Source organism: Drosophila arizonae, chromosome 5 (genome assembly GCF_054131065.1).
Source record: "Drosophila arizonae isolate 15081-1271.41 chromosome 5, UAZ_ARI_1.0, whole genome shotgun sequence".
Lineage (NCBI taxonomy): Eukaryota > Metazoa > Arthropoda > Insecta > Diptera > Drosophilidae > Drosophila > Drosophila arizonae.
The window spans coordinates 26,047,968-26,062,966 of record NC_142925.1 but is presented as its reverse complement, the minus strand read 5'-3'; the positions used below and the strand labels follow the sequence as shown (position 1 = coordinate 26,062,966).

The following is a 14,999-nucleotide window of genomic DNA, read 5'->3' as shown; positions in this document are numbered from 1 at the left end:
AACTTATCGATAATACATTATTAATTAATTAGCATTAACATCAAAACGAATTTTATTCGGTAAATATTGAAATTGGAAAGTTTTAGTAATATATGAAACGTAGCCAGTGCTAAAATATATTAAAAAATAATGCATTATTAAACAATATTTGTGTCCCAAAGCGAATTCTTTACTATTTGAAACGGTAGATCGATACGCCGTCAAAGTAGATAATACATCGATTCCGAAACGATAACACGTGTAGCTGTTAATAACATTATAGCAACATGCTAAGTAGAAACACAGCTGTTTACCCAAATCAAATAAAAAATTAAAATGGAACTGGAGGGGTCGGAATTAGGTACAAGGGAATACTGGGAAACCAGCTATGCACGAGAAATTAAAAACTATAAAAACCATGGCGATGTGGGTGAAATTTGGTTTGACGAAGACTCTCAACAACGAATTGTCGACTGGCTCTTGAAACAGGAAAATATCGACAAGAAAACAGCATGTGTCCTTGACTTGGGATGCGGTAATGGCATGTTTCTTATAGCCTTAGCCAACGAAGGCTTCGCACGGTTAACGGGAGTTGACTACTCCCCAAAGGCAATCGAGCTGGCCATGGGCATAGCCAAGGACCAAGCTTTAGACATAAACTACAAAGTGGCGGACTTAACCCAAAGCGAATCTCTGGCTCTGGGTACCTACAGCATCATTCATGACAAGGGTACTTACGATGCTGTCAGTTTGTGCCCCGATGACCCCAAGGAGAAACGCAACAGCTATTTATCCACAGTTTCGAAACTGTTGCAGAATGAGCAAAGTCTCTTCATCATCACCTCCTGCAACTGGACGGAGGAGGAGTTACTGCACAGCTTTGAACATGTCTTTGTCAAGCATTGCACTATACCCACGCCCACGTTCAAATTCGGAGGCAAGGTGGGCAATGTAGTGACCTCTGTAGTATTTAAAAAGAAATCAAATTAAATGGCAATCGCAAAGTGAATTCAAATTTTTAGACTACTTATTAATTTCTATTACAATTTATAACCAAATTGTGCTTCACGTTTTCATTAAAGGTTAGTTATTTAAAAACTAATAGTTTAAGACCGATTTGAAATATTTAACAATCAATCGTAAAAACTTTTTGATTATACTGATAGAGTCGTAATAATAAATACCTTTTTAACATTTATACATATATATATATATATATATATATTCATATATTTATCAATAATTACATTTGGTTTTTATAGATAGCAAAAGGTAATTGGCTCTTCAAGACGATGAATAACAAGATATAAACACTTTTGCGCTTTCTAAAAATACTCTAACAGATGTAGTCATAAAAGGGGTGCATGATAAATATATTTAAACTAGCTAACTGGGAGTTAACGATTTGATCTAGATATATGTAGATATACAAGCTCACAACAAATAGATTTTGCCTATTCAATCCAATTCATAAATTTAAAATGTAACAAGGCATAAATCTATATACAACATATCGATCGCAATTCGTGAGAGGATATTTAAAACAGTAAACAGTTGATTCAATATTTTAAGAACAAAAAACTGATAATACACTTACACATTCGACACACGACACAGTTAGTAACATTTGAAAGTGCGTTAGCTATTAGTTAGACAAACTATAAAACCAACTGACAGGCACGCCCACCACCGCCCTTCTTCAGTTGCTCAGTTGCCTAGGCGGTACAAGTACATAGTATACATTAATTATGCTAAGGTCTTTCCATTAGGGATATGCAGGTGACATTCAGGAGAGGAAGGTGCGCACAAATCCTTTGATTTCCGCTCGACACATTGGACAATTCGCCACGCTGGGCGCGCATTGATTGCAGGTCGCTGCAGGAAGAGCCAGAGAAGCGTTACCAAGTGTACGAAGAAGATCAAAACTGTAACTCACCCAAATGTCCACATGGTAGGAATACCACGCCAACCTCCTCATCCAGACACACTTTGCACAGGCGCGCATCCCTAAGCTGTCGGTTCTCCTCTTCCAGGGACAAATTGCCATTGGGATTGGACGTGGTAACTACTCTAGCAGGAGTTGCTGCAGCTACAGCAGTGGTGGCTGCTGGGTCAACAGCCTGCGGCTTGACAGGCCCCATAGGCGCCGCTTTACTCGTCGTGGCTTCGCAGCCAGTACTATCTGGATTTAAAGCCGTTGGCTCTGTCACCTCCAGGGCAGCGCCAGAGCCACCAGCGTCATCGAATATGGCATGCAACAGATCGTCCAGCGTGTCGTAGGCACAGCCCGAACTCGAAAGCTTTCTGGCAATGGTGCTCCGCACTACGCCCACATCGATGCCCAAAGCCAGAGCCGCACAGGCCGGAGCGGCCGACATGGCGCTGCCAATGCTGGTGGGTAGCTCTGGCGCTGTGGCCGCTGTGGGGGATGCTGTCGTTGCCTCGCGCACCTGTCGCACATATTGGGGCCCCTTGGCGAGCAGCACGAACTGACACTTTGGCGACCATTTGGCGTGCTCGTGCCACGGCTCGTCCTCCTTCTGCCAACTGCGCAGGCCAATGTTGCAATGAAAGCAGCGCACCAGGTCATCGGTCTTCTGATAATATAGGCCCGCCTGGGCCAGCGCCTCAGCAGGCTGTATATTCGCAATGGGCCAGTTGGCAAAGGTACGTAGACGCGCCTCGATGCACGAGAATTGTGGACGCTGGGGCGTCGTTGTAGGCTGTATGCCCAGTTCCTCCAGATCCTTGCCACCGAACTCGATTAGCGGCCCCATCTGCACACGCGGACAGTTGGGAAAGAAGCGTTTGTGCTCGTCAAAGGCATTGTCGTTCTTCTCCCACTTGGCAATGACGCCTTTGCACCACACACACCTCACGTGATCCGATTGCTTTAGATAATAGAAGCCCGCTTTTGCCAAGGCTTGTGGCGTGATATTTGGATTCTGAAAAGATTTGAATTAATTGCAAATTCTTCTAACATAAATATGGGTACAAACTGGCCAATCCTTGAATGTTTCGAGTCGATTGGCTTCGATGAGCAAATCTGGACAGGCGCATTGTCCTTGCTGCCCTGCGCCGCCATCAACGACGCTGTTGCCTTCAGAGTCGCTTCTGTGGTCCCCAGCAGCTGCCCCGGATTCTAAGGGCACATTGCCACAGTGATTGGGGGCCAAGACCATTGAGCAAATGGGCGAGGCGGCGCGATGTCTGTCGGCTACCTGATCACCATATTCCCAGTGGTCGATGCGCATGTGACAGAAGTTGCATTCCACCTCCAGCCAGTTGCCCGTAGCAAAGAACCCATTCTTCACCAAGTCGTCGACCAGAACAGGCGCGTTGGTTGGCCATTGTGCAAACGTCCTGATTCGTTCACTCTCCAATTCCAACCGACGTTCGGTCATGTTTGCGAATGTGTGCGTTTTCTTGTAATGATGTAAATTGTGATCTATAGTTGAACAGATGAACAAAATAAAAAAAAACTGAAACGCAGCTGCCAGAATAGTTTATTGATTCCGTGCCAGTGTGACCGTTTCGCGCTAGCCACCCGAGGAATGGAGATAAGCACCTGAGTCACCCTGTAGTCAAATAATTTCAATAATTCTTAATGACCAAATTTATCTAAAATACAATTAAAACATATTTAACTACCACTACTGGGTAAAATGAAATGTGAATAATCCATTGACCGAACACTGTTTACTGCGGCTTTTAAATTGGTCCCACTGCCTGCTTAACATATGTTTCGCCGGCACCTTTTTTTTTATATATTCATATATTTACATCATATTCACATTCTGCTCCCTCCCATTAAATATACAAATGTTTTCACTCTTATGAATACATGAATACACAAATGATTTTACTCTTCAACGTACTCATTTTATTGAAAGAATCACTTAGAAAGACTTGCTCCTTAAAAACGTGAAAACCAAGTGGTAAACGCACGTAGTGCGTCGTCCATCCCAGTTGATCTCGGTCGGGGTATTCCACTTTTTACTGGAAATAGGTCCTTGGCTTTCTGTACGAGAACAGTTTCCTGTTGCCCTTGTGGTGAACACGTTGCACCAGTGGGAACTTGATCTTGGAGTCGTGGAACTGCTTAACATGCACACGACGCGTCTTCGAGGCTGGAATAGATTCCACCTTGATGATTTGAATGGAGTGGGCGCGGGCACGATGACGAGCACCCATGTCACGGTAGCACTGTGTGACGGCACCACCAACGGTCAGATCACGGTACTCGCGGTACATGTTGTGTGTGCCCGAACGCGAATCGTAACGCAGCCATATGCCGAAATTCTTGATCTTGATTGGCGACGTTTCGTATACCTGTTTCAGGGAGACGATTTCGCCGGTGGTTTTCTTGAACTTCTTCAGCTGACGCAGAAAGTACCAGAAACGGGATTTGGCGACAATGTTGTCAGGAGCGAATATACGCATTTTATACAGAGGCGTCTGTGGCTCCTTCTCGCTGGGCAGCTTACGGCCAACGACCTCGTATTCCTTCAACTGCAAGCAAACAAATTTGTTAATAAATTAAGATTTTTATATTTTTATGTAAACAAATGCGGCACACAGGTAGTCCATACACACAAACACAAATGCGCGTGGACTAAAATCTTTTTTACACAGGTTATGCGTAAATCTTTAATAACCAACTACTAATACCAATAGTATATCAGAAAATACTTTTATTTCAATAAAAATAGCTCAAATAATACTATAAAAGAAAACTCGTCATATAGAAGCATGACGACCGCATTGCTAATAGTGCTGCATTCCAGTAGGCGATTGTTTTTCTTGCACATTATTTCCCATTTTCATAGTTTATAAATTAAACTGATTTTCCGCTATGTTCGATAGCTTGTTGCACACATTTTTAGACTAATTTACACCGATTTTTGTTTATTCTTATTAAATACTAACCAATCCCTTGGCTCTCATGATGACGGCTCACGCGAAAAAGGAAACGGAAAGAGATATCAATGTCCAATTTACACTGAACCCAAAAAATTTGCGCAGTGTTGCATTGGGACGCTGCTGCTTAGTGTTGCTTTTGGACAGTCACCACAGCGTGCTTTATCTGTTATCGTCTCATTACGCATCGCTAGGCTTCTGCGCGTGTTCAGTGGCTGCGAACGTCGATAAAATTGCTAGAATTTTGCTTTTCTCGCGATATTTCAGCAACAATAATAGTAAATACACAAATTGTATACATTACTATTAGTAAATGCAAGTCAATTGCCAATGGCCGAAATCATTGAATCAAACAAAGAGTGAGCTTAAAATAAAAAGCCCATGAAGAGTGACCAAAAAATGCACAGCGCAATGAGACGTGCGAAAAAATTTCCTATGCTTACAATTTAAAGCAAGCCCAACAAAATTTGTGTGCGGTAAGCAAATACGCTTCGTTGTGAAATTAGCCCGCGTGTTTTTCGCCACATATTACGCAGCCGAATGCGCAAATGTATTAGAAAATAAAGCATAAATTGTATAAGCGCTGAGGCTAATGTCTGGCCAATCCACACACAAGTGGAAGGTGTAGATGGGCAAAGCGCAAGGCAAGGGGTGTTGTTCTTGTCAAGAAAAAAAAAAAACGCGCGGCCGCCGCTCCGCTGGGCGCTCCGTAGCCGTGCCTTGCTCAGTTGTGCAGCGAGCGTCCGTGCCGTCGGTTGTGGTGACTTCTCTCTCTATCTCTCGCTCTGTGTATATTTGTTTGCGCGCGTAAATACTGCTGCGTGTCCGCCCCGGTAGCTGCTGCTTTGAGCAGGTAAGAGAGACGCGTGCATAATGCTTACAAAATACAGATATGCCTTTTTTGTGAGTGCTCGAGTCTTTGTTTAATTTTCTATTCTCGCATTTGCTTTGCGCATAATATTTAAAGTAAAAATTGCGAATTTATTTTTAGATTCTATAAAATACAAGAAGTTTTGCTTTTTCTTTTTTCCTGCTCTTTTCTTCTCCTTCGCAGCATATTTTGCGGAATTTATTTTGGTATTTTCAATTATCTGCGTTTCTTTGTGTGCGCATTTCTTTCGGCACCAGGGCTGGCAAAGCATCTGCAGGAGTCGGAATGAATTGAAAGTATTTTAGTTTTTGTCTTCTCTTTTCTTTTCTTTCTCTCATTTCCTTCATTCTGTTTTTATCGCCAACTGCGCTATCTCAGCGGTTCAGCAAAAAATATGTCCATATGTAATAAAATTTTACTCATTTGCGTTTACTTTAATTTCTTTCAGACATCAAGAAGCGCAACCCAATACAGTAAGCACGACGCTGTACGGCATGCAAAGGTAAATATAAATTAATCGATTAGATTGCATCGATAACTTTGTTTATTTTTACTTTTGTCTTTGCCATGGCAGCGCATAAATGCAAAAAGATGATGGAAGCTTTGGAACAGCATCAAACAAAGAGCAGGCCTAACAATGAGCCCCATGAGGGCGAGACGGAAACGACGCCGGCTACCAGTGAAGAGGATGACACAACAGAAGAGCACATCAATGTGTGCGACCTGGAAGAGAAGGATAAAAGGAATAGCTCTTCACGAGAGCTGAACCTAAAAGTCGAGCAGCATGATCGACAAAGTCCTCAAGAGAATGGACGGGACACTGAAGAGTCGGAGGAGCCAGCATTTCCAATGGCAAACAGCGTAAACGAGTCGATTGAGCACCCATCTGAAAGTAGTCTGAAAGTAGAATGTGCAGTGGAAGAAAAAACTGCTGAGAGTGACGATCTTAATGAGGAGCCCTCCACATCACATGATGCTACGAAATGCCTAGTCGACATAAAAGTTGAGCAGGCGAGTCCCATACTTGCGGCCAATGTCAACGATGATTGCGAATCCTGCTTCTCGGATAAGCCAAATAGCTCTCCAAACCAACAAGATGACCAACAGAATGGGGAGTTAGGAGGAATGGACTCGCCGGAGATGGGAGTGAATGCTGAAACTACTTCGATTAATGAGTTATTTTTAACAGATCAAGTAAAAGTTGAGGATAAAAGCCCGCTACCATCAGTTATGACAGATGAAGAAGGCTTCTCGCCGCCTGTGATTAAAGTGATTGCTGAGAACTCTCCAAGTGATGTTGAAGAAATCTCATTACTTAGGCAGATTCCGACAGAAGATAATTGTACACATAAGGTGAACGTGACTGAGGAAACGTCAACTTCGCCTCTCAGGATGCAGGAGGAGGAAAGATCCTCATCATCATCTTCAACTGCGTTAAAAATCTCCGAAAATATTAAAATAGAAAATCGAGAGGCAGTAGACTATGCAGAAGGTGAAAGAGATGAAGAATTCCACAGTGAAAAGGAGGAAACAGAGGAGGAGAAAGAGGAAGCATCTTCACCAGTGTATAAAATTGATGAAGTTGATAGGGAAATGTCTCCACCTGCAAAGGCTACAACACTACCTGTCTATAAAATCAATGATCTTTCCCCCGCCAGCATACCTGATGATGAGGAATCCTCACAAGACTTTGATTCTGAAATTAAAATTGAGGAAACCACTCCAAAGTTGCCAGAACCTGAGCGCGAAGTGCCCATGGAAATAATTAAAATCGAATCTGATTCCGAGGATGAAGACGTTGAGGTAGAATCGGAGAACGTCGTAGATGAAATTTATGGTAGTCGTACAGCTGAAGATGACGTCCAGATGAAGCCAGAGATTCAGCAAAGTGATCATCTGATTAAGGAAAGACAAGCAATTGAAGTGCTACCCAAAGTAAAAATAAATGGGGCTCATGTAACAGTCGAGGAATTGCAGTTGGCAGAGGAATCTGAGCGGGAAGAAGAGCAAGCTCAGATTACAGTGCAACAGTCTGTGATAGAAAATGAGAACGACGAACCGCAGCAGCAGGAACAGGAGCAGGAGGTGCCGCACCAACTGACCAGGAGAAGCAGTACCAGCAGCTCCGATAGTTCCGCATCGCAGCAATTGGTCATAGATCAGCCCGAGAGCGAGCAGCAGAGCAAACAGCAGCCGCAAATGGACGAGCCGGTCCAAGATGGGGAAATGTTGCTAGCAATGAAGCGCAGGCGCAGCTGCAGCAACAGCGGAAGGAACGGGGCGGACAACGGCGATATCAACAGCAAGCATCTGTGCATAGAAGAGAAGCAGCAGTCGTCTCCCCTGCTATTGCAGCGTTTGCAGACACCGGCAATAATTTGCAACGACCTCACACAGTGCAATGCTAGCAAATTTAAGAACTTACAGCAATTAAAGGCGCATTCAGTGCAATGCAAACCACAGCCGGAGACAACATTGCCACCAGCAGAATCCCCTGTAGCAGCATCAGAAAGAGCAGAAGCATCGGCGCCTGTGACTGTTTGCAATCCGGCGTCCACTCCTGCGCCCCCCATAAAGAAGGAGCGTTTCTTTCGCTGCGCACGTTGCAGCACTGTACATCAATGTTGGAACTTTTTTCTACACATGCGGGAAGTGCACCATCGTTACATTTGCCTCTACTGTTCGCACGTGTTCGCCAGCGTGGAGAAACTGTCTCTGCATCTAGAGAACAAGCATGACATGGACCAGCGGCACTTTGCCAGTGTCGAAGCGTGGCAGGCGCTGCAGACTCAGGAGGACCGTGCTCGCTTTTTGGTCTGCTGCAATTGTCAAGCGAGCTTTGAGGGCGGCAGCCGCTTTGAGGATCACGACTGCGCCGAGCTGATGCAGCCGTGTGCGTTGTGCGGGCAAAAAGGAGGACATGTCAATGGATGTCGCAATGGCAGCACCATCTCCAATGCCAGAAGCAATCGCAAGAAGACAGCTAACCGACGAAAACGCAGGACCGCCAAGGCCAGGCCGGCAGCTAAGCCGTCCGAGGAACACCTAAAAGCAAACAAACAGCAGCAGGAGCAGCAGTCGAATGGGATGGAGATTGCCGCGCAGCTGCTTCAAATGCCGACACAGCCGACGACTGTAACCGATCACAACGGTAAGCCGAACTTTAATCTGTTGAAAAAGAATTTCAATAACGATCCAATAATTTCAAGTTCCAGCGCCCATTGCAGATGCGCCTCAAGAAGATCCCCCGCCCAAGCTGGTGGTGCCGAAGATGATGCTGCGAGTGCCCAAAGAGTTTCAGAAGTCCGTGGATGCGGAGCTAAGCAGCACAGACACCGAGGAGGAGGACAACGACGAATTGCCATCAGCAGCAGACACGCCAACGGGCGATGGCGAGGGTATTGCAGTGCCATTGCTCACTGAGGATGCAGTGCAGCAGCAGCAACAACAATTACACCCAGTGTCCTCGTTGTCGGAGGACACTGAAACAGCCACCGAGACGGCTTCTATGTTTCAGGAGACAGCGCCCGTACCTGCCGACGTATCATTAAACGAGCTGGAGGACGACGATGAGGATTCGCCTTCTCTGAAACTGCCTCATGTTCTGGCGGAATTTGAGCGCACAAAACTTGACATCGAGCGCACAATGGCCCTCATTGTGGCGAAAAAGGAATTACAAGAACAGCAACTACAAAAGCAGCAACAACAACAACAGCGGCAACAACAACAACAGCAGCCAGAAGTACAACAGCTGCAGCTGCAGCGCGAGCTGGAGCAACAGCAACGGCAAGATCAGCAGCAGGAGCAGCTGCCAGCTGAGGCAAAGCAGCAGCGTGGTCGCTGGTCTCTGACGCCGCCCGCCTCGCCGCATAATCACAATCATATAGACGAAACGACGCATGTGCCAAAAGAACAAGTGGAGGCCAACCTGCAGCCTGCGTCAGCAAAGAATTCACCAGTGCCTGCGCTTGAGCGCCGCAATACATTGGGCAGCGAGTGCATGGATCTCGATGACAGCTTAAACGAACCACAGCAATCGGCTCAAATGGAACAGTCGGAGCATCAACAGCCAGTCGCGCCTGAACCTGTGCATCTGGCCAGCCCCGCAGCTCTTCCGGTGCCCGCAGACGGCATCCAGGTTGCCGGAGAAGACACGCACACAGTGGATCTACAGCTGGACAGACCCTTGGACAAATTCGAAATGGTAGACTTCATACGTTTGTGTCTAAAGGCCTTCTATCCATATTGCCTATATTGCAATCACGCGCGTCGCATTGCCGTAAACGTCAAGCAGCTGGTGTTGCATCTGATTGGCGTGCATCGATTTACTGCCACTGTGGACAGCATCACAGCCGAGGAGCTGCAGCCGCAGACAATTGTGGCGAAGCTAAAAAGCTTTTTGCCTGCCCTGGAGGGCGATCATTACATGAATTCCGCAAGCTGCTGCAGCCTGGAGGACGGGCGTTTCGCACAGCCCTTCAATGAGCGCATCTATGAGTGCTTCCAGTGCCGCTATGTGACGGCCACACACAAGGAGCTCTACACGCACAATCGGCGGCTGCACATCAAGGCGAACATCTCGTGCTGCATGTGCCGCCTGAACTTTTACAGCTTCAGCGAACTGCTGTGCCACATATGCCCGGGTCGCGTTTCGAACACTGCTTATGATACGCAGTTCCGCTGCTGCCTGTGCGATACTGCGCCGTTGGCGTCCGCGTTCCGACTCATGGTTCACTTGCGCAAGCAGCACCAGGCCTGTGATATCTGCCTAGAGGACTGCCACACGCAGGCCAAGCTCTCAGCGCATGTGTGGAAGCACAAGCTCTTGCACCTTTGCTATCGCTGTGGGATTGCGTATCGCAACAAGCAGGACATATCGAAACATTTATTCTGGAAGCACGGCACAGAGAGCATCACCTGCAAGCGATGCCTCCAAAAGCGCTGGCGTCACGTCTACCATTTCTGCGTGCCTGCTACGCAGTTCACGTGTGAGCAATGCCAGTTCATATTCAGCAAAGCCATTTACCTGGAGGTGCACAAACGTCAGCATGTGGGCGACTTTCGATATCCCTGCACCGAGGAGCACTGTGAAGAGAAATTTGTCTCGCGGAAGCTGCTTCTAAAGCATGCAGCACAGCATGAGGTGAAGCAGCTGCCGGCTGTACGTGACGCCGACGAGGAGAACGAGGATGCTGTCTGCTGCAATCAAATACCCAAGATGGAGCAGGAGGAGCAGCGTGCATTGGACACCGATCAGTTTGAATTTGATAAAAAAAAGGCGCAGCTAAAAGCCGAGTGCGTGCAATCGTCCACGCCTGATTCGGAGACAATAGATGAAGCAGATGCAAAGCCGGCAGCCAAGCAAATAGATAAATCTCCGCAGCCAGCTCAGCAGTTGGAAGGACAGCAGGAGCAGGCGCCGCGCAAGCGCCACAAGAAGGCAAAGCGCAACAAAGCCTCGCTGGAGGATCTAAACCTAAGAGCGCCAAATCTGTCTGAGTCGGATAGCAGCGATGACAGCGCTTCGGATGGAGGGCGCAGCCTCACCAAGCCGTATGAGTCCAATACCCATGGCTCTTTGCCAATACGTGCATCTGTGGACGATCTGGACATGCCCCGGGTTATGCTGTCGCCGTCATCTGAGAGCGACAACGAGGAGCAAGAGGCGAATACGGATTCTATCAAAACAGAGACAGAGCCGAAACAAGAGCAGATGGACTCACTCCAGAGTCCGAAAGAGGAAGTGGAATCATCTGCAAAAGAAAAGCCCAAAGTGGAGGAATCAATAGGTGAAACCTCGGAGCCACAAGAAGTACTAGACATATGGAAAAACCTACTGCAAAATCAGCCTTCTTCAGTGGGTAAAAAGGAAGCGGACGCTACTACAATAGACGTGGATGTTGTGCTAACTGCAGAGCAGCGCCGTCCCTTTAAGCTTCACGTGGCCTGGTCCGATCATGATTACTGCAAAATGCTACGTACTCCCCCACTCACACCAGCGCCCTCGCCCGAGAAGCCGCCGAATGAGACGTCCTGTAAGGTTATGAAGGGCAATGCGTCCAGCGATAGCGAAACCTCTAGTAGTTCTAGTACCTCGGATTCAGACAGCTCGACCTGTTCGTGTGGTTCAAATTGCAGCTGCAGTTCAAGCGGCAGCAGCTCCAGCGATGATGACTCCGACAACGAATCCCAATCCTCCAAAAAGAGCTCTAAGAAGGTGTCGAAGAAGACGGCGGAGCGACCGCAGGAATCTAGCAAGAGCGAGGAGTTTGTGAATGTGACTAGCAACAACGAGGAGGAAGAGCGTCCAGTGATGCCATCGCCCAAATCGCCGATCTACAATGAATCCGACTTCGAGACGTCCGTCTCTGATACTGACGAGGAGTTCTACGATGCACATCCTCAGAAGATGGCCAGCCACGTATTGTCGCAAAAGCGCTTGGCGCTGCTCTCGGAGCATAAACCAGCGCAACTGCACGATAGCAACGGCAACTATGACATAGTGGAGAACAGTCGTCCGTCGACGCCCTCGCTGCCTGAGGAGGCTTCCGCCTTTGCGGACAAGCGGGAGCGTGTGGCCAAGAACAAGAAGAAGAAACGGGAACGCAAATCAACCTGTAAAACGATGAATCAAGCCAAACTAACGTTCAGCTCGGAGCAGATGGTGGCGCCGCAGCAGCTTCTGCCTCAGGGCCTGACAGCGGCGGGTACTGCAGAAGCTATGGCCACACCACTGCTGCCGCACCACCAGCAACACTTGCTGCCGCACCTGCTACCGCCCCACCAGCAACACCTGCTGCCCGAGTCTCCATTGACGCCCCTTATACATCGGCCAAGCTGGAAGCCACGTATGAGCGAGGGAAGCAGCTGCTCCGATGCCGATGGGCAGCTGAAGCGCTCGAAGCGCACAAGGCGTCCGAATAAATTCTATGGCTATACAAGTGATGATGAGAACATGAGCAGTGTCCTGGCGCCGCCTCTGCAGGTGGGCATGCAGCTGATTAAACCGCAGCCGCCGCCACAGCTGACGTGGGCCAAGGAAGACTTGCCTACGCCTCCCAAGCAGCAGCGCAGTCGCAGTAATCATGGGGAGCATCATCATCATCAGGCACACCATTATCATCAGCAACACCATCAGTCGCCGCAGCAGAATTCGCATTTGCACAGCAATGGCAGCACGCGCAAGCGGAACAGACGTGCTACACCAGGCGGAGCTGGCTCCGGCAGCGCCAGACGTGGCGTCAAACGCACCAAGCAGCAGCTGGCGACACCACCAGCCAAAGTGGAGCAACTGCAGCCACAGCTGCCGCCCATACCCACACTAAAGATACGACCGGCTCTTCTGCCCGCCAGCGCTGCGGCCAGCGACAGTAGCGACAGTAGCTCCGACGAGGATGAGAGTGGCGAGATTAACGTGACCAGTCTGCTGCCAACTCACGCGCCACTGCCGCCCATGCTGCCAGTGATGCTGCCTGCACCGCTGGCGGCACCACTTCCACCATTACCGCCCGCAACGACTGCTTTCAATCAGCCCATACCGCCAGCACTGCTGCCCAATCCGGACTTTAGCACGCTGCAGTACTTCAAGGCGAACAACATTCGCTATCCCATACGTCCGCCGGCCGGGGCTCGATTGGCTCGTGAAGGCGAATCGGTATATTGTTATTGTCGCTGCCCCTACGACGAGGTCTCCGAGATGATCGCCTGCGATGGCGACAACTGCCTCATCGAGTGGTTTCACTTCGAATGCGTTGGTATCATGGTCGCCCCACAGGGCAAATGGTTCTGTGCCGAGTGCCGACCCAAGCACTCCGGTTGTATCTATCCGGGTGCTAAGCCCACGTAACTTTGTAAATAGTCTTAGAATCTAGGTTAAGCTACATTTATCCTAAATAACCCATATAATAAACCCTTAACAGCAACAACACCCACTACAGAATGGATTACGCTTATTAAATGTTAAAAAATTACTATTCGTTGTCTCCGTAGCTACGAAAAACTGAAAAAAAAACTGTAAAAAAAAAAAAAAAATACAATTAAATTCAACGCTAAGGGAAGGTAGATAATATTATGGAATATATCGATGTAACTTTGTACGCATATGTACGCATATGTATATACTTATACATGTATGAAACTATATCTAAGACGAGGTCCAGGCTCAGATGCGCCTCCGGCGACTTGGCTGCAGCATATATTAAGCTAATCTTAAATACATACTATAAACGTATATATGTAAAGAAATCTATATATATATATATATATATATATATATATATATATATATATATATATATATATATATATATATATATATATATATATATATATATATATATATACTTTTTTTTGTAAATATGTGAGAGTTGCATATATATGTGTAAACATATATATATATATATATATATATATATATGCTTATATGCAATTGTATAATACTTAGCTCATGCAAGAGTTATATGAACGTTTAGACTTAACATTACCCCAGCATCAGTAGTTATAATTACAATTAAATAAAACTAATGACTATCGTTAGCTATCTGTAGATAAACGAAAGAAAGCGAAACAAAAAAAAAAAAATATTAAAAACAACAAAAATTAATAATAATAACAGCAGATCTATTTGCAATCGATATGCAAGAATAAATATTCAGTAAGTGAACCGTAAAATTGTTGCTCGATCGTTTCAAAATGGGTCTAGGGGATATTTGAGCTTCAACCAATATCACGGCGACGAGTTGAGTTGATTTAGCCCTGTCTGTCTGTAGGTTTGAACGCGTCGATCTCAGAAGATAAACGAGTTAGAGACTTGATTTTTTATACCCTGAACCCATTGAAAATGGGAAATCAGGGTATAATGGTTTTGTTGAAATGTATGTAACAGGCAGAAGGAGGCGTGGCAGACCCCACAAAGTATATATATTCTTGATCAGGGTGACGAGCTGAGTTGATTTGGCCCTGTCCGTCTGTCTGTCTGTCCGTCTGTCCGTATGTTTGAACGCGTCGATTTCCGAAGATATAAGAGCTAGAGACTTCAAAATGTTCGTAATTACAGCGCGGATATCGAGTTTATCATTAAAATTCGATAACTCATCCCGATCTTTTTTTATCGATAAAAAACCTTATCGAAAACCAGTTATAAAATTATATCTTCTACACCTTTATTGCTAGAGTCTCCAAATTTTTTATATATGCTTATATGCAATTTATACAATTTCGGTTTTTGTTA

The 14,999-nt window shown here is 46.4% G+C and overlaps 4 protein-coding genes across 8 annotated transcripts; 2 read left to right on the top strand and 2 right to left on the bottom strand.

Moving 5' to 3' along the window:
- Positions 1–194: 194 nt before the first annotated feature.
- On the top strand, positions 195–4,491 carry LOC108615088 (EEF1A lysine methyltransferase 2). The gene has a single exon (XM_089472090.1). The coding sequence runs from the start codon at positions 316–318 to the stop codon at positions 967–969; it is 654 nt and encodes a 217-aa protein (XP_089328216.1). The 5' UTR covers positions 195–315; the 3' UTR covers positions 970–4,491.
- Positions 1,341–3,383, bottom strand: Diap2 (Death-associated inhibitor of apoptosis 2). Its single transcript, XM_018013341.2, has 3 exons — positions 2,979–3,383; positions 1,916–2,924; positions 1,341–1,854 (listed from the first exon to the last, which is right to left on the bottom strand). The coding sequence occupies exons 1-3, from the start codon at positions 3,381–3,383 to the stop codon at positions 1,766–1,768; spliced, it is 1,503 nt and encodes a 500-aa protein (XP_017868830.1). The 3' UTR covers positions 1,341–1,765.
- Positions 3,840–5,068, bottom strand: RpL18A (ribosomal protein L18A). Its single transcript, XM_018012925.2, has 2 exons — positions 4,909–5,068; positions 3,840–4,491 (listed from the first exon to the last, which is right to left on the bottom strand). The coding sequence occupies exons 1-2, from the start codon at positions 4,924–4,926 to the stop codon at positions 3,976–3,978; spliced, it is 534 nt and encodes a 177-aa protein (XP_017868414.1). The 5' UTR covers positions 4,927–5,068; the 3' UTR covers positions 3,840–3,975.
- A 22-nt stretch (positions 5,069–5,090) lies between these two features.
- On the top strand, positions 5,091–14,440 carry MESR4 (misexpression suppressor of ras 4). Of its 5 annotated transcripts, none has more exons than XM_089472085.1 (5): positions 5,091–5,752; positions 5,954–6,062; positions 6,219–6,272; positions 6,345–8,921; positions 8,980–14,440. In XM_089472085.1, the coding sequence occupies exons 4-5, from the start codon at positions 6,362–6,364 to the stop codon at positions 13,614–13,616; spliced, it is 7,197 nt and encodes a 2,398-aa protein (XP_089328211.1). In that variant the 5' UTR covers positions 5,091–5,752; positions 5,954–6,062; positions 6,219–6,272; positions 6,345–6,361; the 3' UTR covers positions 13,617–14,440. The 5 variants fall into 5 exon arrangements, with proteins under 5 accessions (XP_089328211.1, XP_089328209.1, XP_089328210.1 ...); XM_089472083.1 differs by having other exon boundaries at positions 5,954–6,066; XM_089472084.1 differs by lacking the exon at positions 5,954–6,062 and having other exon boundaries at positions 5,091–5,375.
- The last annotated feature ends 559 nt before the right edge of the window (positions 14,441–14,999 follow it).

Bases quoted from the DNA above. Each gene is read 5' to 3' on its own strand.
- Diap2 (XM_018013341.2), bottom strand. From the start codon at position 3,383: ATGACCGAACGTCGGTTGGAATTGGAGAGTGAACGAATCAGGACGTTT. The intron at 2,925-2,978 runs GTTTGTACCCAT...AAATCTTTTCAG, and splicing joins AAACATTCAAGGATTGGCCA to AATCCAAATATCACGCCACA. The intron at 1,855-1,915 runs GTGAGTTACAGT...CTCTTCCTGCAG, and splicing joins CCTACCATGTGGACATTTGG to CGACCTGCAATCAATGCGCG.
- LOC108615088 (XM_089472090.1), top strand. From the start codon at position 316: ATGGAACTGGAGGGGTCGGAATTAGGTACAAGGGAATACTGGGAAACC.
- MESR4 (XM_089472084.1), top strand. From the start codon at position 6,362: ATGATGGAAGCTTTGGAACAGCATCAAACAAAGAGCAGGCCTAACAAT. The intron at 8,922-8,979 runs GTAAGCCGAACT...AATAATTTCAAG, and splicing joins GACTGTAACCGATCACAACG to TTCCAGCGCCCATTGCAGAT.